The sequence below is a fragment of the Rhopilema esculentum genome, chromosome 7 (assembly GCF_057945365.1).
Source record: "Rhopilema esculentum isolate cy_ngs chromosome 7, ASM5794536v1, whole genome shotgun sequence".
Taxonomy (NCBI): Eukaryota; Metazoa; Cnidaria; class Scyphozoa; order Rhizostomeae; family Rhizostomatidae; genus Rhopilema; species Rhopilema esculentum.
In genome coordinates, this window is record NC_142821.1 from 6,680,494 (window position 1) to 6,703,110 (window position 22,617).

The 22,617-nt window shown below is 35.7% G+C and overlaps 2 protein-coding genes across 4 annotated transcripts; both read right to left on the minus strand.

Annotated features, from left to right (window-relative positions):
- Window positions 1-3,597: 3,597 nt before the first annotated feature.
- On the minus strand, window positions 3,598-10,897 carry LOC135683718 (uncharacterized). 2 transcript variants are annotated; one of them, XM_065199062.2, is made up of 9 exons: window positions 10,733-10,897; window positions 8,776-8,832; window positions 8,095-8,284; window positions 6,942-7,857; window positions 6,192-6,295; window positions 5,763-5,880; window positions 5,408-5,478; window positions 4,579-4,882; window positions 3,598-3,888 (listed from the first exon to the last, which is right to left on the minus strand). In XM_065199062.2, the coding sequence occupies exons 2-9, from the start codon at window positions 8,823-8,825 to the stop codon at window positions 3,830-3,832; spliced, it is 1,812 nt and encodes a 603-aa protein (XP_065055134.2). In that variant the 5' UTR covers window positions 8,826-8,832; window positions 10,733-10,897; the 3' UTR covers window positions 3,598-3,829. The 2 variants fall into 2 exon arrangements, with proteins under 2 accessions (XP_065055134.2, XP_065055133.2); XM_065199061.2 differs by having other exon boundaries at window positions 6,192-6,310.
- A 1,381-nt stretch (window positions 10,898-12,278) lies between these two features.
- LOC135683723 (uncharacterized) lies at window positions 12,279-21,280 on the minus strand. Of its 2 annotated transcripts, XM_065199066.2 has the most exons (8): window positions 21,079-21,163; window positions 18,612-18,679; window positions 18,324-18,428; window positions 15,245-15,585; window positions 14,879-15,005; window positions 13,868-13,958; window positions 13,266-13,417; window positions 12,279-13,058 (listed from the first exon to the last, which is right to left on the minus strand). In XM_065199066.2, the coding sequence occupies exons 1-8, from the start codon at window positions 21,085-21,087 to the stop codon at window positions 12,872-12,874; spliced, it is 1,080 nt and encodes a 359-aa protein (XP_065055138.2). In that variant the 5' UTR covers window positions 21,088-21,163; the 3' UTR covers window positions 12,279-12,871. The 2 variants fall into 2 exon arrangements, with proteins under 2 accessions (XP_065055138.2, XP_065055139.2); XM_065199067.2 differs by lacking the exon at window positions 18,612-18,679 and having other exon boundaries at window positions 21,079-21,280.
- Window positions 21,281-22,617: the final 1,337 nt, after the last annotated feature.

Here is a 22,617-nt window from a genome sequence, read left to right on the forward strand (position 1 = left end):
CGGTGAGAGTAAAAAAACCAGGGGGTAGCATCACCTCTGCAGTGAACAGGAAGGAACATTCCTGGCAAAGCGGATCAGGGTCTTAAATTGAGGGAAGACCGGACCAGGAGAGAACCACTAGATTTTTGCTTTGTTTTGGTGATAGAAACAAAACATATATAAATTATGCAAAATTTTGGGACTGACAGTAAATTTAATAACATACCAAAAAGAAAGTAAAGATTTTAATTCAACACCGTCAATTTTTACAGGTAGAAATATTAGAAATGAAATATTCCATAGGCCACGAGTCGGGTGGATTGCATTTCTATCTCAAAGTGTGCAAGAAGGTTGTTTTGTTCTCATATCAACTCATTCATTGCATATTATAGAAACTGTCAACTTGCCAAATATTGACTTTTTTCTTAAAAGTAGATCTGGTTTCATATTTGACTTCCCGTTTGAAATAAAAAGTCAATTATGAAGTTATCCGGAGCTGTTGAAAAGCATCTTCAATAAATAGCGATAATATCGTTTTTCTGGAAATGAATGAAAATAAACACTCTCTTTCTCGTCAAGCAGAGAAGGCAGCTGGAAACTCGAAAAGTTTTCAACCAGTTTCCCATTTATAAATTTTCTCAAAATGGCATACCGTAATTCCTCGAATTAGCCCACTGGGGGCTTATTTGTTTTTGATATTTTGAGCGGGGGCTTATTCGAGGGGGGCTTATACGAGGGGGGGGCTTATAAAATTATTGTAGACAATAAGAAGACATTATTAAAAGACCTTGTTTATTTTAGTAGGATCTTCCTTATGAGCATTTAATTAATTCCAAAACCGTCAAATTGAGGGGTACAATTCGAGAATATACGGTAACAGTGGAGGCTTATTCGAGGGGGGGGGGGCAATTCGAGGATTTACGATAAGTGAAAGTAATTAACTTACTTTTATAATAACCGAAACTGGATGATGAGCTTGAAACATTTTTATCTAAAATGAACACTCTATGCACCAAAGACAAAGATTCTTATACGAAACATGACCCCCTTGATTTCAAGGACCTCTTATTGAATTCATTTCCGGTCAAAATTAAGGTCAATGTGCGGAAACTTTCTCATCACCTGCGTTAACTTTTTTGTAGCAATGACCTTTGCTGCCCCCTTCCAACAATAACGGAAAAGTCGCGGGAAGGAATCTGGCCAGGAAAAACAAGATCAGTCCATTAGGTTGTATAATATTAAATTTCATAGGAAACTGGAAGCCGTTATGTGCAGTCTATCTAGAAAAAGGGTTAAGCCATCCAAAATAACCGAGCAAGCATAGTATAAACATTTGAACCATCACTGAACAATTTTGTGGTACAAAACGGAAACAGTTTCTTGGAAGGAAGAGGCAACTGGAGTTTCCTTACTAGCTATTTGACCAATTGATTGTATGGCATTTTATATCTACATTTTATATTCTTTTCATAAAAAGGCTCGAGCGTCTTAATGTTTCTTATTTCAAAAAATATTTTTCTACAACAAAGTACTATATATTTTTCTAAGACCACTAGATGTCTTTAGTAGCAACGTTGAATAGCTGATCAAATCTGCTCTAATACTTTCAAAAAACCTGTTGCTATTTTCTTCTAATTTGGAGGCTGGTCGTGTTCTTACGTTGTTTTTGTTTTTTGGCATATAGAACATTGGTGTTCTTATTAAGTGTGTCCTTAAGATTGTAGCTCTCTCCCACCCCTGCACAAATCAACAAGTCTTATGGCAATCGTAATTAAACACTTTTTTATAAGGAACCTACCTCAAGGTCAGTTCCAAAAGTTCCTTATTCGTAGACCTCAAATCATCAAATTCTAGTACCAAAAGTTCCTTAATAGTTCGTTAAATTTCACTGCACATCAAGTGTCATAAAAATAGTACAGAAACCTGAAAAACATAAAAATTTTGAATTTTGCCTTTACTTGTGGCTAGAACTCAGGAGCAAAAACACAAAGAAGGCTATGAATTGTGAAAATCTCACTTACGGTGTTTTGACTACAATAAGCCTTAACACTTAATAGAGAGAGGGGCGAGACAGCATATGCAGAAACTACTCAATGAAGCACTTGACACACGAATAGCAAACAATCTATGCGAGTATTGGCTGCAAATGAATGGAACCAGCTTTTTAGTTCTAGATAATTGAAGTTATAAACATTTTGAAATCGAAAAGTTCCTTAGGTAATCGTTTCTAGTAGTATAAGTTCTTTAATTATTTCGGCTTTTTACATGTAGGTTCCTTATAAAGTGGTTCCTTTTAAAAAAAGTGTGTAGTCCAAATAATTATCTAGCTTTGTGACCAACCTCCCAACAACCCGCTACATCAAAAACCTGTTGTTGGTAAAACATATTAACATTACAAAGATATTAATTATTATTCCTGGAGTAAACGTTTTTGTTAAATATTGTCGTTAAACAAAGACGTTAATTCGATTTAGATATGAACTTGTCAATTTTTTTCTGTTAGAGATCCGTATTGAAATTCCAAGAACTGCTATAATTCCGATTTCCTTTCCTTGAATTGCAAATATGTAGATTTTTTGGGGAATATGTTGGTTAATTGGTTATGATGAAATGATCAGCAAGTTTGCTGACGCACCACAGCTAAGGCAACTTCTTATACATTTAAAATCATCCAGTTAAACTCTTTAGATTTTACTATCAACTACAGATACAGATCACTGGTGATTATTATCAAAGAAAATTCGAAAAAAAACGTTGCCTGTTTTCTGACTGACTTATTTAAACCAGTAAATGAAGGAAACTGCAAGTATAACAAACGCTGCTGTAAAATATGCACCATCTCTCAGGTCTTAAAAAGTGCGCGTGCGCTTGATGACGTCATTGGTTTTATGTAAACCTGATATCGGAAAATTTGCAACCTGTGCCCCCCTTTTGAGAGTCACTACCAACGACGCCCCTGGATTCCACCCGCTTAGAATTTTTCGGAACGGTTCAAAGTTTAACTATTTTCTTCCAGCACGGCTGGCAGTTCAACTTTGAATTTTTCTGACCGGTCCAGTGTAAACTGAGGGCGTTCGAGATGGTTGGAAATGCAACAGGCTTCTATTAAAAGAGCGCTGGATGAAATACTTTGTGGGATTGTTTCGGAGGTTTAAACAGAATGTTTCGCAGTCTTAACATAATGTCGCCAACTGGGCTATGATCAAGAGTTATAACGTAGCATCTTCTTCCAAGGGCCACCAAAACGGTCTTATCAACTGAAAATGCTGCCAAAAAACCAAGTTATTTTCATTTATTGGCATTAATTTATTATATCAATCAACGACGCAAAGTTACGCCCTGAATGAGAGGCCTATTCTGAACCATTAATGGAGGGAATTTGATCTCTTTCGACTCGTGGAGTATGAAAGGCCTTCTTATAAAGACATTTACGTCATTTTTCAACCATGATTCTCTTATACTTTTTGCGTACGCTGTTAAACCACTTCCAAATCATTCATTAGCATGGCCTTTAAGAATATAAACATTAAAAGAGACTTACATGAAGTATTTGAGGTAGACTAACAACTGGTACCTTTTATGAAAGACTCAGGTGAATAAACACAACAAAAACGTAAATTGAAGTTTAGCAAACAATTTTTTCTATTTATCTCAGAATTCTATACAGCCATAGGCTTACAAGAAATTTTCTATTCTAATACACAACAAGAATAAGCTATGTATATATTTACACAAGAGAATGAACTAAAATTGATAGGTAAAAGAGAAAATTTATATTAAATTCACATGAAATTAGGTAGTAAAATATTTTATAAGCTACTGTTTTTATCAATGTGGTTTTTTTCTTCAGCTACAATTCGTCATAGGGCCAGCCTCTTCTTCTTGTGGAGGTGACAGGATCATCTTCACCTGCAAAAATATAGGGTTTCGACCAATGCTTTATTATTACTTTCGAATCCCAGGACTGATAGAACTGAAAGTCTGTGAATAATCCTAACAATCAAATCCTAACATACGCTAGATGTGCTCTGAAGAAAGCAAAGAGCAGGATAAAACTTAAAAACGACGGTGTTCGAAGTTCTACTATCATGGACTGTGAGGATTGCAACCTTCAAGGAGGGGGTACAAAACAAAAGTAGAAAAAGAATACAATTTTAAGCTGATGAAAAACGAAATCTCTTTGATATATTATAAAGCTAATGCTCGCCCAAATTGCATTCAAGGTTTATATGTCATCAGTGTCCAGCTGAGTATATGATGATAAACTTTGACTAGCATGTCGAGGCAAAGATAGATACTCGTTACTGATATGATAATGTCGATTTAAAGACCTCCTGTTTTAACCTAGAAATTGAGTCATAAACTATTTGGGCCAATTTAATTAAAACATGTCAATTAATCACTACGAGCTCATTAAAACATAAGGACAGTTCTTGCTACACAGTTGAGTTTATATTCTGCCGAACAAGAGCTGTGTCATGATCTTTTTTCAGATACCAGACTGATTTTTAGCAAAACAGAAAATTCCATACGAATCAAAATGATTTTATATCTTTTTTAAATGACTGCTTCGTACTCAAATAGATGCGGAAAGCTAACCTTCATTAGTCACTACGTCATCCGCCATTACATCATCTTCATCAGCACCTCCAAAGGGCTGACTGGTAGTTCCCCACTGTGGAAACCTCGTATCCCTGGTTAATGAGAAATCGTCAGATAGCGAATTTATTATCTGAAAAGGGTCTTCGCGGCCAATCTGTTCATTGGGAAGTCTCAGTGGATCCAAACGAGACTGCCAAAAATCTGGTGTGCCATTAGGCAAGGAAGTGGGATCACTAGTATTGTTTAGAATAGTGATGTCATCATCCATATCATGTCTTTGTTGGTTCATGTTGCAGAATGGCTGTGTATAGAAAAAACATATCTATTAAGTACCAAAAAAAGAATGCTTTGTGTTTCGAAAAGATTAGTACAAGGAATTTTGCAAAGGCAAGTGAGAAGATTTTGATGGAGCTTTGACCTTCTGGCAGACAGAATCCGTTTTACTTATAAGACATATTTTCTGAAAATAGCCGAGTCATCAGATGGTAGTTCACAAACAAAAAAGAAACTCGTAGGGATAGCTTGACACAATCTACATGATGTTAAACTGCATTGGCTGCCTTTAAGATGTCTTATCTATATGCAGAATTGTTTAGGAAACATAGTTCAGAACGTGTTTATCCTTTACAGTAAGCTTTGAAAACCTCAATAGGTGGGATTCGAGTGCCGTAATACCATAAGTTCAATCTTTTTGAAAAACACAGGGGATAAAAGTGCTTTCGAAATGACAGACGTAAGAAATTGCATGAAAATTCGTGGAAATTGCGTGAGAAGATTCTTTAAAAATGCCAATTAAAAAAGAAGCTTAGTATGGCTATTTTCATACCTGATGTAGAATAACTGAGCTGACTGGAAATGCTTCTTCACAAAATTCACAAGGTATAAAGGGCTCGTCATCTGAAAACAAGAAAACGAAGATGTTTCTTATAGTCACTCAGATATCTAAAATCAATTAGATAACGAATACATTGAATTCTCGAGTAGCATAACTGATCTCAAAGATAGCTGGATTATGAAGAAGATTCAGCAAAAGTTACCTAAAAAACAAAAGAAACTAGAAAAGAATAAACATGGCAGCAACACTGTGTGAACTGAAAAAGCAACGAAGAGAATATCTTCTTAAAGCTAAGAAAATATCTCGGAAAAACGAAAAATATGAAGTTAACTAAAAGTCAATATACCAGCTTCGCTTTTTTCATCAATCACAATTGGTTCTACATTCTCTGTCTTCTCCACATTGGTAGATACTCCCGTATCAAATGTTCTAAGAGCTTTCTGCTGTTCAGCTAGACAGTTTTCCTGGAGCAGAAAGCAAGGAAAAGTTATTTTACTTGAAAGCAAGAATTATTTTCGGTAGTAACATGACCTAGTTACCTTTTAGTGACGAGATGGTCAAAATAACAATGAATCAAAGGAAAGTATAACGTAAATATGATTCAATTGAGCTAGGCCTGTGCATCTGAAGAGCCCATTGCTTAGAACAAAGCATTTTGGAGCATGCTTGGCTTCAATTTGAAACTTGCAAAGCGTGCATAGAAAAAAAGCTTTCCCCAGAGTAGAATAAATGCTTGGTATCTCGAAGGAGATTAATAGCACAACAATTTGCTTACCTGATGAAGCTCAAGCTCGTGTGCTGATACCAAGGCATCACAAATCTCACATGGAATCTGGAAACTCTCGTCCAAACCACTGGTAATATCAATGCCAATGTTATCTGCAGTGCAAGCATCTGAAACAGTTAGGAAACATTGGCAAAAACCATCAGAGAGAGCTACAAGATAACTTCTATGGTGGATAAAAGAAAGGAGCTGGCCATTTCGCGAGGCACCCGGTTGCAGGTGAATATACAGCCTTACAATCTTCAAAACAAATATTCCCATTAGTCTAAAAAATTCGCATTTAATCTCAAAGATGTTTTGAATACTTGTCTGCGAGACTGAGAGAGCTGACCTATACTGCAGAGAGAGTAAAATAAACCATCGCTAAAACAGCAAAATTTCTAGAAGTCGAGTCTAGGGAAGTTATGAAACCATGCTATATCATTTGCAAAAAGCAGGAGGTAAGTGCAGTGACATAAAAATCCGAAAAGCACCAAAGCAGTAAGGTTAAAGAGCGTAGATTCGGTTTTGCAATAATCATGTCCTTCGTAAGAAACAGGTGATAAATTGCCTGCCTTACAGCAGAATCTCTGAACCTGATTGTTGTTAACCTCCCACAGTTCAAAAAATTTAATCCAAAATAAGTTTTGTATTTTATATTATTCATTTTCAAATTCTTTCGTCCAAATAATAGCGTTTTGGCGCTTTCCCTGAGCATTTCGCAGATAAATACAGCAATGCTAGAGAACTAAAAGTTCTTACCATCTCTAGCCACGCTTATGGACGAGAACTCTTCTGGCTCATCCTCTACGTTTATAGGAATAATTTGCTCAGCCGATCCTCTTGGTCTGGCACCATTCGATGATTCTGTGAAGGAAGCTAATCTGCTATTGACACCGACACTCGCAGTGTCACTGTCTTCCCTACGTGGGAGTTCAAATCTCCGTCTACCATCAGCAACTACTTTGTGACGTGGCAAATCTCTGCTATGTGTACTCCTACCTCTGGGGATTACTTCCTGTTGAAGACCGTTTTGACTGTTAACGTCCATGTTAAAACTCGAATCCGTTGCTACCTTACCCTTTCTAGTTCTAGTAACGTCAGCTACTTGATCGACATTTGACCTAACCCTACGGTTGCTACGATCTACTTTCTTTTGCCTGTCACCAACACGTACTACTTTCGTAGGTATATTTCTTCCTTCGATATTTAGGCCTTGCATGTCAGCCGCAACATGGTCTCCAAACTCAGCATTTCTTGCTGGTTCCTTTTTAGCGAAATGATCTTTGTTCTTTCCTTTTATATCATGTTTTACTCTTCTACGTCCATGAATTGGCAAGTCATCTGATATGCTACTACTTGGCTCGTCTGCTGACGATTTCTGGAAATGCGACTGCATACAAAAGTCATCAATGAAAGAACTATAATCTGCACCATTCGCACTTGTCTGAAAATCATATCCTATGTTGGGCAAAACAGGGTATGGTGGAATTCCTTGCTTCGGTTTACTAGCAGAACAGTCATGCGTCATAGAAAATTTTATCATAATATAGTTGCCACATTTCTCACACTTTTCAGTCCTACTTCCACAGGCATTTTCATGGTCAGGCATATCTCCAAATTTCAATGATACTTCGCAAAATTTACACGGCACCATACGCATCAGACAATCCTCTTTCTGAAACAGAAAAACGAGAAAACTGATTTTAAACCTCTGAAAATCTTAACAATTGTTTGAGTGTCACTTTCCATTTCAGATTTTCAGATGTCAACAATGGCCTACATGTATCTAATATATTGCCAATAAGTCTTCTATATCTTGAGCAACAGGCATCAAATTGTATTTCCCCCTATTCACCCTATTCCCAACAAGATCTAGAGGCCCCAGTCAGAATTTCAATGTTTGTAATTTTACCTCGTGTTTTTCTAACTGTGCCTTCTCAATCTTCAATTTACATTTACATTCGACAAGTGCATGAAACTCTGCCATGTGGTCCTCCATTTCTGATCGTGGAATAGCCTCATCACACTTTGCACACAATCTCAAATTTCTCTGGCAGTGAATCTCATGCATTTGAAAGTTCTGCTCTGGTATATCTCGTTTGCTAAAAAAGTTACAAGCATATATTTAGGTTATTTCTTGAAAGCTATGAAAATACAGAAAATGAATTAAGTTAATGTTATGCAGAGTTATTTTACTAGCTAAACTAGGTTTTGTGCTACCTATCTGATATGGTTTTAGAAACATTTTAATCAATATAAAAAAATTAATTAATAACAATAACATTCATAATAACACAGTCAGCAACAAGACTTCTGCCTTAATGCAACGATGCAATCTGATCCCTTGAAGGAATAAAAATATCTGTTTATACATATTTTGGGTGCCATTGGTTTAAAAATGAAGGCAGCTTGTTAAAGAGCATTTCTGGTTGTCAATCCATTTCCTGCTACTTGACAACACACTCATTCAAGTAATTTGCATAAAAAGCTACAATTCAAACTCATTAGTTAAGGAAGAATCTTATTTTGCATTTGAAAACAACGCAACTTGAAATAAACACTTATATAAAAAGTACATGCAAATAATACTTGCCAGTTTTTACAATAGCATGTTGCCCCAGCCTCTGATTCTGAAGCTGCCATTTTTGTCCTTAAAAGAATACAATCATCTTTATAAAAAGAAACATTACTAAATTCATATTGAGGAGAAAACTATCATATTAACTATCATATTAAGGTGTATTGGGAACACCGCCTTTCAAAATGCAAATAACAATGCTGTAGTCACTCAAGTGGGTATCATTCACTTCCCATTGAACAAAGCTTTCAGACTATCCAATTAAAATTTCAGCATTTTTGACCTTTCAAAAAGTAATATTTTTGATTCCTAAATTAAACTTGTTGCTAACAGTCTAATGATTTGTTTGTTCGATTTCTTACTAAAGAATGATGCTAAATCGCTTCACAAAAGTGGTTTAGATGTCATTTACACTGCTGTTGTCATTACTCTGTTTTTGATGCTACCCCTATTTTTGCAACAATAAACCATTACAATAGTGATACATGCAAAAATTAACTAAAGACTGTGTGATACATTACAATACATGCTGACAGATATATACAATGCTATGGCTAGGAATATTTAATGACACCATTGGACTGGAATATACAGCCAAAACATTGCAAAATTGACTGAATATAAAGCAAATATCTTGCACATAACTGATAAAATGCAAAAACTTTTTGTTTAACGGTTTTTCTGTTGTAGTATGGCAAATATTATTATTGAACAATAGAATGCTATATTTGATTTTCAAATCATTCAAGATAATAATATCAAGATAATATTATCAAGTTTTGAATATCTTTTTGTAAAATCAGCAGAGTGAGCTTATATTTATAACAGAACTAAAGAAGATTGCTTTCAACTTGTCTCTTGCATAGTGCTTGAGATGCCGTACAGACAGAGCTGTGCATGTTTAGGTGTTTAGAACAGGTCAGTTCTAAGTTGCTATGGTTTGCCTCCTACTTATGTAATCATAAGAAACCTTATCTTTTTAAAATAAGAGAGAATTTATATGATGATTTGCTTTCAAGAAAAAAGAGGTTTAAGCTTTTTTTTAAAAAAAAAGAAAGAAAAGCTGGTCTAAGTAAAGAAAAGCTGCTTGTTTGATTTGCTAGAAAAGCTAACCACATAAATAATTGGCACAACGTTTGTTGTGGGGTATTGTGGGGGTGTTGACTGAAATTCAGATTTCAGGTTGTGGTAACTATGCTTAGGCCATTTTCCATTCACTATCTACTCATTCATTAAGCACATCATCACCGCAACATCCCCTTTGTCACTCACAGCATCACATACCATTAACCATTCCCTCTATCATTGTTTACAGCTTCATTCATCTAAGTCATGCTAACACAGCTTCCCCTTTTCTTCTCCATTTCATCACATTGTATTATCATAGGATCTAACTCATCCTTTTTCAGGAAATTATATTTTCCATATAAGTAGATTAACTTGAAAGTTAGTTTTGTTAGAATAATACATGTAGCAGGAAAATCGTCTCATCTCCGACCATGTATTTTCCACATATTAAATAAGACTCTCTGATTATGGATAGATAATTAAACATCGATGTTTCGATGCACACCAAAGTTCTTCAGAATGACTAATTGGTCTATCAGAATAATTAAGAACTATTCTGGGATTGATATTTTTTTGTTAGGAAACTACGATGCAATAATTTTGATCTAACGAGAAAGCTGACAGTCAGTCGAAGGAACTACGTCACGCTCATACGTGTTTGTTGAAGGAGACTGGAGTCAAACTACCTATTGACGGAAAATAAAATAAACGTTCATTTGCCACGGTGAGGTTCTTTGAAAGCCAAAAAGTTCTGATTTATGTGACAATTTGATATTGGATAGGTTACTAAAAACTCAGTTTGGAATTTTCCGTGAAATCCCCACACAGGTTAAAAATACTTGGTATGATGGCCTAAAAACGACTGTTTCAGATTGTGTTGAGAAATAAAACCCGCTTTACTCACCTCAGTTTTTCCTAATCACTTTGTAAACTAACTGTCTCGTGCGTCTTCTCTGTAGATTAAGGACCAAATTCTTTAAAGCACACTGCAAACTGTTATTAATTTGCCACAGAAAACTTCTGTGGAACTCCTTAAATTTCGAACTAAATTCAGATTACTTTCATTTTGAAAACGAGGTTTATAAATTAAGTCACGTGATACCATCAACCTCTTTCCTATTGGGTGTTGCTATGCTGCCACATGATGACACTGCAGGCTTTATACACTTCTCGAACATTTGAGAAAGAACCATTCTGCTTCTCAGAAACAGCAGTAATTATGTAATCGAGGAAAAAATAGATTTTTTAACAGAGGGTTGTAGTTCAAAGGAAAGGGGCTTGCTACTCAATTGAGACGCTGGCGTAAGTGCTGGATATTGCCAGCCCGACGAGAGGGGAGAGCAAGGGGACATATCATGCCAAGAAACCCGAACTCTAGGGGGCCTCATAAAGTACCTTATTTCCTCTAACGAATGCTGATAAACAGAAGGAATTAAATATCTTTATCGATATGGTGTTTTCCTTACGAAAATAAGAATGAAAAACTGTGGCCTCCTTTTCTTGAATGATGCCATTATGGATAAAAAGTTGTGAAGTATATGTTCTTGGCATTATGTATCAACAGCGGACTACATTGCTTACCAATATGTCGGAGCACCCTCATCATCTTTTCCCTCAATATGCAATGTTGGATTCCGACAAGAAAATGACGACAAATGAAGGTGGGAGCGGAACAGTATCTCAGATGTTTAGCGAAATGTTCATCTTCATTTGCAATTTTTTACGGGGGAGTGGGATCAGTCCACTTGAATTTGGAAAATAAAAATAAAAATATTCATTTATTACAAGGGCAACCTCTGTTTTTCTGACTAGTATTTGGCAACCATTGTTACAAGGGATGCCTGATCAATATTTTGGTGCCCAGAAAAACTTCACTTTATTCAAAGACCCATTAATTATAAAAAACAAGCTTAAATTCAGAAACAGGATCCACATGAAAGTGATTTTTTCCACTCCTGATGTGCGTTTAGGGGTGAAGTGGTCAGGGCAAATCGATAAGTTCTTTACTATTTTCACCTTTCTCAGATATCAAGATGTGCATTGCTAATGGTACTTGAAATGAAGTAAGAAGGTTTATATTGTGTAGGTCTGCATTAACAATAATAATGAAAAATAGTAATACCGCAAGGCATTTAGTAAGGCAATTAATCATATTATTTATAGAGACAGTAAAACGCACATTAATATAAAGAGAAGTACTGCAATTTTTTAAATATTAGATACGCCTCACAACTTCTGGCCTATTGAAGGCTACAAAGTTCCTCTAAAAATATCATTTTAACATATATTTTTGTCTTTTGGGCAATCAGAGGTTTTGGGTGAAAGTTTTTGAAAAGTGAGGAAGTTTTCGGTTAAGTCATGTATGTCAAAATTTGCAACTACCCCCATTTCGAGCAGTCGAGCTGTTGGTAAATACTGACAAGTTTGACGCTCAATAAGGTGAACAGATGTAGCTTGATATCATGATAAAATCATATTACATGTTTAAGTTTCCGAAATTATAAGCAAACGTATTGATTCAACAATCAACACCCAGGCAATGCAGTGCAGCTTTCGTTAAGATAATCAAGTGCCATTTATGACTATGAATACATACTCCAAAAAAGCTACTGCATATTATGCACGTGAATATAACTGCTGTACATAACTTTTGAAAACCTGTCATGAGTCCATTCAATGAAATATCTTTGGAAACGCTTCAGGGAGATAGGCCATTGGGTTTCACAAATGTATTATAATTGTTGTTGCCATGTCTATGCAGTAATTTTTTCTGTACGATAAGATGAAAATGAAATGTTGAATTTCATAATCAGGTGACTATGCTCTTATAACGTCCTAGCACTCATTTTAATTAAGTATAAATATTTAAATCCTTAGAGGGTAGAGTATTAATTCCTCCATCTGACAAAACTTTAAAATTGGGTTTAAAGCCAATTTAAAGTCTACAATATTTACAATGTCGAAAACCGCAATAATCGTTCATTCTGGAATGGGAATTTCGAAAAATAATATACGTTCGAAAATTAATGCATGAGTATGAAAATTATTTTGAATCATCTTCATCCTTTTCATTCTGTTCCTTTTCCTCTTTCTCTTTTTTATCTTGTTCTGCTTTATCAGCCACTAGCACTTTGTATATGGTATGTAGATAGGTAATCATCGATTTTGGTTCCGGGTTTTTTGATCTCAAAATATCTTCGGTCTCCAGCAAAGGTGGCACGCCCTGCTCTCTACAATCAAAGCAAACTTGTCAGCTATAAGATCTAGCAATAATTAGAGACCTCAAACAGCCAGCATTTAATGCTCATCGAGAGTATCCCAATGCATTAGACAATCCCAAACTTATATAGTTCTGCAAGTGAAATTAAAAGTCTCAGGCATACTTTTCAATGATCCTACGATGTTGTAACAAAACAACTTTCAAGTACCATACTCACTCTGCAAATTTAAACGCAACATCCAAGTTGGTTTTTCTGTCATCTTCGGACATTTGATCCAAAGGGAATTCGCCAGGGCAAAGAGAATTCAGTAACGCACACAGGGCCAAGCCATCAGCCCAACTCGAGCTAAAATCGGTTACCTCCACGCCCTAGACATTAGAAAGTGGAATGACTCATCTATATTTACAAATGTTTTACTAGTAAAATTTTTACAAAAAAATAGTTAGAAGGAAGGGTATCAACCTTGAGGATAAGAACCAAGAAGTATTTAAGCCGAATTTTGGATGGTATCTTGCGATGTCATTAACGAATTGTCATTAAAGGCCCATTACTCTGACGTTTTATACTCTGAGGAGTGTCAGACGAAAAAGCTTTTAGTAGTATGTTGTGAAATGTTTTCTTTTTTCAATGCCATTTTCCAGATTTTTTTCACAGCACAAAGGTGCGAGAGAAGCTACTTACAATTTCGCAGATAAATTTTATTGGAATATATAATACAGGTGTCACACTGGATTTATAAACTGGATCATTTTAGACCAAAGTTAATCTTAGTGAAACCTGATAGATCGAAACTGTCAATTATGATAAATGAAACTTACTGGATAAGAGTTAGTCCGATTCTGGGTCCATCGTAACAACCTGTCTATATTCGAATCTCCATTACCACGAAAAGATGCCTTTTTTGGCCCACTGAAGATACAAAAGGATAGAACTGAAAGATGAGCAAACAACTACTTGATTTGACATTGAAAAATTGACAGAGTTTATATGGCAATGAATAAGCTGGAAGCCCCGTTAACTAAAAAACGATGCTGATATTGTAGCTCCCGTCAGAAGAATTAAAGAACTAAGCCTCACCCCACAACTTTGTACCAAATTTCCTAAAACACAATCCTTGACAAAAGTTATTGTATACTACTCTAAATTTTTGCACATTTTATTGCATCCCCACTCTCATCCCAACAATGCTTTTTTATGTAAAATCAAAAAGTTTGGTAATGCCCAATTGAATCCTGTCCCATAGCTATGACAACTCTGCAACCAACATTGTTTTCGGGAGAAGGGTCTTGTTCTTTTCTATCGGAAATAAAGCAATTCCAAAACAACACTTGAGAATTAGAGCATTCTAAGGGTATTTTGTTAGGACTGTTGCACACTCAGATAAGGCTTGCAGGCAATTGTACAGAATGCATCCATAAAAAATTATAATAACATTATTAGCATTGCAATATAGCATAGGAAATACAGCACTTTCGCATTGGGCTATTTTGTAGAAAAAAGGAAACTTCAGTCGTCTTTTTTCAAGCCATCCTTTGCACAAGTCTGAATCCCTAAACTACTCCACTCTATAAAAACTGTCTGCAAGCTCTCAAACAAAGTTATATTCCAATCCACTTCCACTAAATTTACGTTGAACAGTGGGTTGGCTTACTGTTGTGATGTAGGGGGTTTGGGGCAGGGTAATGGGGGTAGCACAAGGAAAGTCCTTTAGACCACGTCTTTTGATTATGCATCATTTCAGTGTTGTTTACTTAACCGTGTTCTTTTCCCAAAAAAGTGTGATTCAATTTATATACGGGCTTTACTTTCAACTAAACAGCTAAATTCACCTTCGCACTGGGGCGTTTGCCTCCAGCTGGGCCTTGAACGCCTGGCGTCCCTGGATTCGCTTCTTCTGATCAGTTGCCTTTCGCTGCCTTTGTTCCATCATTCTCTGCTCAATGCTTATAGCCGTTTCTATACAAAGAAATGAAAAACAAAATGTCACATTAAACTCACCACACATGCAAGAATATTGTGGTATTTGGTGGCCAGCGTGAGAAAAAGTTAGATGCATTGTAAGGTGGAAAAACTTACAGACAAAGTGCATCTTCACGGCACATTCTAAACAGGGCTCATTTTTCCTTATAAAAACCCCGCAAAACAACAGATACCCGCCCCCTTGCCACAAACAACAATCAATGTAAAAAGCTTACTTTGCCTTCTCTTTGCAACTTCTGCTTTCAAGTCGACAGCAGCCTCTGCCCCCTTTGACTTCTCCTTTGCATCCGGTTTTTTTGAAGTATCTTTTTGAAGTTTTACTCCAATCGTATTATCATTAGCATCTTTTAATGCTTTTTGTCCAAATCTGCTGCCTGTTCCTGGGATCTTCTGCTCTTTTGTTGTTTTAGATTCTGATATTTTCGAGCCATCTTTCTTCACAGTTACAGTTTGCTCTTCTTTTCTCGTACCCTCCTTCCCTGACCTTGTTTCTAAAACTTTCTTTTCCTCTGTTCGAGTTACGCCACCAACGGTTTTAGTCTGCCTCGACGAATAACTAAAACGACAAAAAAATTATAGCAAGGGTACAGGAATCTTGGGCAAAACGTAAAAATAAAATAAACACTGTTAGCAATTGGGAAAATTTAACAGCAAGCTTGCGTTCATCTCAATCAAACTTTGCATAACAAAGTCTCCTTTCTGTGACCTCGAAGCTTCACACCAGACTGTACCCCAGAACTGAGTTGTCTCTTCGCAAATTCTATTTCAAATAGGCACCCACAGGTTTTTCAGTATTCATTTGAATTTGTCACCCAGCAGGCAAAGGACCTTTTTCATCAGCCTGTTTATATATTTGCAATATGCCTTTCGGTTAAAAGGGTTATTAAAAGTGCGGTCTGTATTTTTACCAACACGATTCACCTTTGCCTTAAAAAAGCCTCAACCATTTAAATACTATAGAATATTCTAGAGATAAGCTTTTGTTAATGATAACTATAAAAAAGAGGTTATTAAGACAAGTTTAATGTAATTATTTGCCCCTTCTTATCATTTTTCTATGAAACAAAACTTTGGATAAGTACATCGACATTTTGAGCAGTTCAAAGGGTAGTTTTCTTTGCAGCCTTCTGGTCAGAAGTGTTGGGTATCTCCAAATACAAAAAGAGGCACTGGCTCTGGTTTCACTGGCAGAGCACATTTCTGTTAGACGATAAATCCTTAGTTTCATTCAATACAATGCTATGTCACCTTTATCAAAGTCAGGTCTGGGAAATAATAAGAACGATTTGTATGTGGATTTGTGAAAACAATGTCAAAGCGTACTGTTATCAAAGTCGCTGCTTCATGAATGGTCTCCATTGGCAACACTATCATTAACTACGTTTAAGTTAAAAGGACCATAGAAAAGAGATAATCAATGTCTGATGAGACGATAAGAAAATTTCGAGCTTTTTGATGATAACCATATCACCACGAACGTTCATTTACATGTCTTAGAGTCAATTTGTGTTGGGTATTTGTTGGGTATTTTTGCTACCTAAAAATAGATAATAGAGGGTCGGTGAATTATTTTTTCAACCTTGTCCTCGTCTTGCTTTTTATTGGTATCTAGGTTTTCCTTTCAGTGAATTAAAAGTTTATAAAGGAAACGAATTAACACCAAGGTTAAGGCCTCTACGCCAAGGCAAAAACTGTCCTAAGGCAAATCTTTGGTTTACAAGCAATATAGAATCGTAGACTATGATGAAATGATGCAAGTTATTTGTCCAAACGTGTTACTGCTGAATTATTTATTCAAATTGAATGAGTTTGTCAGTATTAAAACTTTCCTTGTGCTTAGCATACACCAAGAGAATTAAACGACCTTCCCCTTCCAATATTTGTTTTTCGATAATTGCAACTGCAATTGAACCCTAGAAAAATTATCCTCAGCTCGTCAAGAAAATCTGCCAAGTGTCAGCAGAGAGCTAAAGGAGATTAAGCCTTGAAAGAAAGAAAGAAAAAAAGCTTTCCAGCCATTATATCCAAGATCAAAGATTCGATTGACATTTCACGTCATGATTGACAATCTAATAGTACAAAGCTATATTCACCAATAAAGCACAAAGCTACATTCACCTATATGTCTTAATATGATTTCGAATGGAAAGGTTCCAGTTTCGCAATCTTTCTTTTACACTTTTCAAAATCTAAAACTACTTTTTGCTTGAGATAAAGCTCATTTTATTGAGACTGCGTGTGATATAAGCTGAGCATGGATATGAACCTATGTTTTGTTAATTACATTTCCTTTCAAAGAATTCTCAGGTCCCTGCATTGAGCAACAAAAAAAGTTTCCAGGTTTGCAAAAGGCTTGTAGCTTACTACAGATAGGGTGCTGGTTGAAAAGGACTTTCAAAGGATGGAGGGTTTGGTTAATATTACTCCTGTTGAAGGCATATAACCTATCGCTATGTGGATTTCGTTAAACTTGCTATTTCGCACATGTATTCTTCTTATTTTGGAATACTGTGCAACAAACCATAAAGGAACTTTTGAAAAATCAAATTAATGAGAACGATGTGTTGACTTTAAAGCCTTCACAGTACCAGCCTCAAGGCCCTGAAGAAAATGTGAAGAACGGCACCTTGATAGCTGATTGATTTGGACACAAAAGTACGTCTTTATCGCACAGCATAATGTATCTTGTGGTTAATTCCAGTCTTAGAAAAATTTTAACGGCTCTTTAAAACAGTTACCATATCATCTAATTTAAAGGTTGGTGCTTTTCACTCAATAATCTGAGAATCAGGTAAGACAAGACCTAACAGGTTTAACAATATTTCCCATTGACTGATATTGCAGTCTATCTGAAATTCGCTAAAACAGCCTGCAGAGTTTTCACGGAGAGCTAGAACAGTTTACATAAGATTTAAAATATCTTTATATTGGTAACATTTATGCAAGGTTAGTGACTGGAAAAAACCCTCAATCCAATACAGGGTAGGAAAAGAGATTGTTTGGTATTCAGTGCATCAAGCCAGGTTAGCACATCTTTGTCTAGCGAATTGTATAAGAACCGTATTTGATTCAATTGAAATACCGACACAAAAAGCGGTAAAAGGTAACAAGATTGTTCAAATTGATGCCAAATGAATTTCCAACCACGGGCGATCATGTAAGGGAATCCACTCTTCTGAAACATATATTAAAAAACAGCCTGGTTTTATGGAATTAACGTTCTTCTATAAAGATAAGTAGCCTTTATGCAGCTAAAAACATCATCTCACAAGAGAAAAGTATTCACCCTCTTACCTTGATCGTACAATAGAAGACATCTTTGGCCCTAAGCTTTGACTAACGACAGCGTATCCAAAAGCTCGAGTAATAATGTGCTTCCACTGAATTGCATAAACCGGTCTATAAAGAAATCAAAGATGTTATAAAAGGTCAAAAGCAGACCTTGGTTCAAATTTGCATAACAGGGGAGAACAAAGAGATGGAAGGATCAATTTCATCCCCTTTGTTTTTAAGTTTTATAAACTAAGGGATAGGATTCAAAAATAATCAGTTTGAGATTTAATAGCGAAAACAAACACATACAAGCAACTGGGTGTGCAAATGATAGCTTCAAAGAAGATAGTCTTGCCCCTTGTCAGATGATAGTTTTCCTGCAATAAAAAACAGATGCAATGCAAAAGGCAGATGCCTCGAATTCTTCGCTTACCCACTATCGAGAAGAATAAAAGGACAATAGACGAGACTCAAAAGAAAACACCAACTCCAAGACCTTCAAATCCATTAAACAAATCATGTTAGTGTCTTAAAAACAAAGATCACGTCTCTCAATATAATGAGTATACAAAGAAAAATCGCATTATAAATTAGGAAAGCAAAAAGAAGCAGTTGATTTATCTCCTTCAGGATTTGGTTGATATTGTGTGGTGACGTAAATCCGTAAATCTGTCTCACAGTGGCTATGCACACTTAACACGATGGGAAAGTTTGCGAATGAAAAATGTTATGCTGAAGTTTCGACAACCTGTTTTTATAGAACTTTGCCAGTCCTTCTTTACCAAGTCATAAGTACACATTGATGATGATGATTATTATTATTACTTCTTTAACTGTAGCTTTTTTACGTGATCTTGAAAATGTTTATGATGATGGCGATGATGACGTATGTATGATGATTACAATGATGGTCATGTGACTTCCCTTGATTATGGTGATTATTGATTATGGTGATTATTGCTACCAAAACAATGATCGTGGCGATTGTAAAGGTTGAGACAAAAGATATGATGTTGACAATTATGAAAATTTTAATTATGATTGCTACTTTGACATTGAAGGTGATGATGATAATGACCGTAGCAGTTTTGATCATGATTATGATTATTGTCTTGTCAATTATAATGATTTGGATAGTAACTATAATTGTTTTAAGATGAAGTGACATGAATGCAGCAATGTTTCAAAATACAACTAAAAAACTAATGCAAAATGCAGTTCCTCCCTCATCGATTGCTTTTCACTAATATTGTCAAAACCAAGTACCCCCCCCCCCCCACTAAATTACAGCATGTCTCTAATACTGCCTTTCTAAACTCTAACTTCTGCAACTCATGTTTACAACTACTACCACTCCTTTCTTCAGTGTTCCTCACCAGTCTCTAAGAGCGCATAATTGGTTTCCAGTCCTCTCACATCTCCAATATTTCAGTCAGTTTTAGAAAAAGGTTTCTGACTGATATACGAAAATGGAGGAAACAGTCAACTAAAGAAGAATTTTTGATGAAAATGTAAAGGAGCATTAAGTAAGGAAAAGTTAGATTCTAGAGGCATTAAATATGCGTTATATGTGGTATGGAAAACAATAAATATGAATAGTGTAAAGGGAAATAACAGAGAGATGAAATCAGAGTTTTTAGCATCGAGTTTTTGGAAGGGAAATTTTATTTGTATAACTTAGTATATGTAAATAATGAAAAGGCCAGAAAAGCGGAGGGGAAAGCAAATTATTGTGTTGTTGGTCCTTATTTGTTGATATATCGAACTTCAATACAAATAATTGGCCCTGATTTAAATGTACAATAAGAGGAGTAACTTGTTCCCGTTATACAGTTTAACGTGGCTAAAAATTGTCTTTATTAGATAAAAAGCTTTGGTGAAACCTAGAGATCTATAACCCTATTATGGTCATCACTCACAGCTCTTCAATTTTAACCCCAACAATGTAAGTCAAGGCTGAGAAATTTTAAACCTGACCTTACAGTATACCAAGTTGGTTGACCATAGTAAAGGGTATCGTACATTCTTTGTCATGTGACAGATCACAAAAAATACTCCCTTAATGAGACAGTCTTATGGATGAAATAGTTATCAAGATTGCTTTTTGTTAGGGTTGATGCAAATCGATGAAACTCAATGACGTAACATACCATAAAAACAGCTAACAAGAACTCAGAAAAAAGAAATAGAGCCTAGAAAAGTGCTTATTCTTCCTCTAGCCAATAATTCAAGCTTGGAAAAAATCCTCAAAAACAATGGAAATAGGGCGTGGTCTGGGTGCGGTACGCAATTCGGGCGCGATGTTATCAATGACCTTTTTAAAGTCGTTGGCCGTATAACCGCCAATTTTTGCTTGACTCGGTGATAAATCTCAATTGGTGACTTCTCAGAGTAAAAAAAACGGTGGAAATTGTTCGGAGGAGTCTCATTAAACAAGTTATTTGTAAGCATATAAGATATTAACAAATAATCAAGGAAAATCTTGTAACACAACATCTAATGATAAAAGAACATCAAATATAGAGTTAAAGCGCTGATAAAGGCCCAGCCGAAAATATATAGTATGAAAGCAAGACATCTGTCACTTGGGTGGTAGTTTTGTTCGGCAAGAACGATATAAGAAAACGAGCCAAGAAAAACGCTTGACAACTGTAACTCACATCAACGTACTCGATACATATATACCGCTCTGAATTCATTGAGGATATATAACTATCCTACTTGGATTCCAGATAAGAATCTAACTACAAGTGTTTTAATTAACAAACGTTCTTACCTTGATCATTCCATGAACATTTTGAGTATAAAGTTTTATTGCCCTGTAACAGTTTCGTGTACAGCTTGATTGAATTACTGTCTATGTTGAAACAAGGAAAATTGAGACAACGGCAAACATGGAAAGCACGGGTTTTGAAGACTATTCTCGCGTTTCTGCTAGGATTATCCGGGATTAATCTCAAGAATCTTACAACTATCTGGATATTTTCAGACAATACAGAGAGATACAATAGTTATCAATGGAATGTAACTTCACTGAAACCAACTCATGCTAAAAGAACGTTGTGGCAAAAATGTCTAGAATGTGACTGAAAGGGAAATTTCTTTGATTCTCATGTCCGTAGTTTGCTTGAGAAATTCCAGACGAATTAAAAAAGACTTTGGCAGTTGATGCAGAATATTCGATACTATCCATGACAAAGTGACTATACTTAACTGTGGGTCTAAAAAGATGATATTCAAATATTATTCAAAATTCCTGTCGATATACTAATAAGGGGGCGACACGAGGGCTTTACATGGACCAAAGGAGTTAAGACCACATCAAGAGAGAAGACATAAAATGTCTCCATATAATCAATAATGACAATCAATGCAATGTGAGGGAGTTACGGGTTAAACACCAAAGAAATAAATGATATACGCGATACGAAAATAAGGTAAAACGCGTTGCAAGGCGAAAAGTTTTTACATCCAAGCTCGGGTGAGGTTCTTAAAATTGTTTCATTAATGTTTTGTGAACAATGACACAGGGACTGCTAAATTCCATTCCTGCTTTTTCTCAAAGTCCTTCTACTATTACAACTCAAAGATTGAATACGCGCTTTCATGAAAACGGTGAATGCTGGGTAATCAAGTACACTGTTCGCACGGTTTTGTTTTGGTTTGATTGAGATTGGGCAGTGATATGTAGCCGAAGAAAGAACACATTCTGAAAGGATTCATGGTGGAAGGTTATTAGTTTGAGTCCTGTGCTTATGACCAAATATTGATTTGTAAAAACATACATTTTTCCAGGATTCAATTTACAGCAGACTTCCTTTTAGGGAAAGGCATTTAGTATTTACTCTGCCTTTTGCTCAACAAACACACTGGATAAGTGTAACGCCTTTCGGGAAAGCATGTTCGGAATTTCATCATTCCCAGTACATGTTTTTCATTGCAAAAGGCTTTTGTTTGATTGAATCTTTTTCTATAGGAATTTTATGAAATTCCAAAGATTGTGTAAATGCAAATGTGACTATACAATGTTTAAGGAAGAAACAATAATAACAAGTGAAAAATTGCTATCAGATGATTTTCGAGGTTGATCTTTTAGTAAGCACAAAATTCTTTCACGAAAAGAAAAAGACGTACTTGACAGTGTCAGAAAACAGACAACTTATCACATTTTTATTCGACGTTCAATACAAACAATCAAATCTAAATATTGCCTACATAATACAGATAATAGCATACGCACACTGCTTTCAAAGTAATTATGGCACCATCCTTACTTCCGAATAAAAAGTCACTGTTAGACTGCTTTTATGTACGT

Bases quoted from the DNA above. Each gene is read 5' to 3' on its own strand.
- LOC135683718 (XM_065199061.2), bottom strand. From the start codon at position 8,825: ATGGCAGCTTCAGAATCAGAGGCTGGGGCAACATGCTATTGTAAAAAC. The intron at 8,285-8,775 runs GCAAGTATTATT...TAACTTTTTTAG, and splicing joins ACATGCTATTGTAAAAACTG to CAAACGAGATATACCAGAGC. The intron at 6,311-6,941 runs GTAAGAACTTTT...TAACTGTTTCAG, and splicing joins CATAAGCGTGGCTAGAGATG to ATGCTTGCACTGCAGATAAC.
- LOC135683723 (XM_065199066.2), bottom strand. The intron at 13,959-14,878 runs GTGAATTTAGCT...TTGTATCTTCAG, and splicing joins GCAAACGCCCCAGTGCGAAG to TGGGCCAAAAAAGGCATCTT. The intron at 13,418-13,867 runs GTAAGTTTCATT...TCTAATGTCTAG, and splicing joins ATCGGACTAACTCTTATCCA to GGCGTGGAGGTAACCGATTT.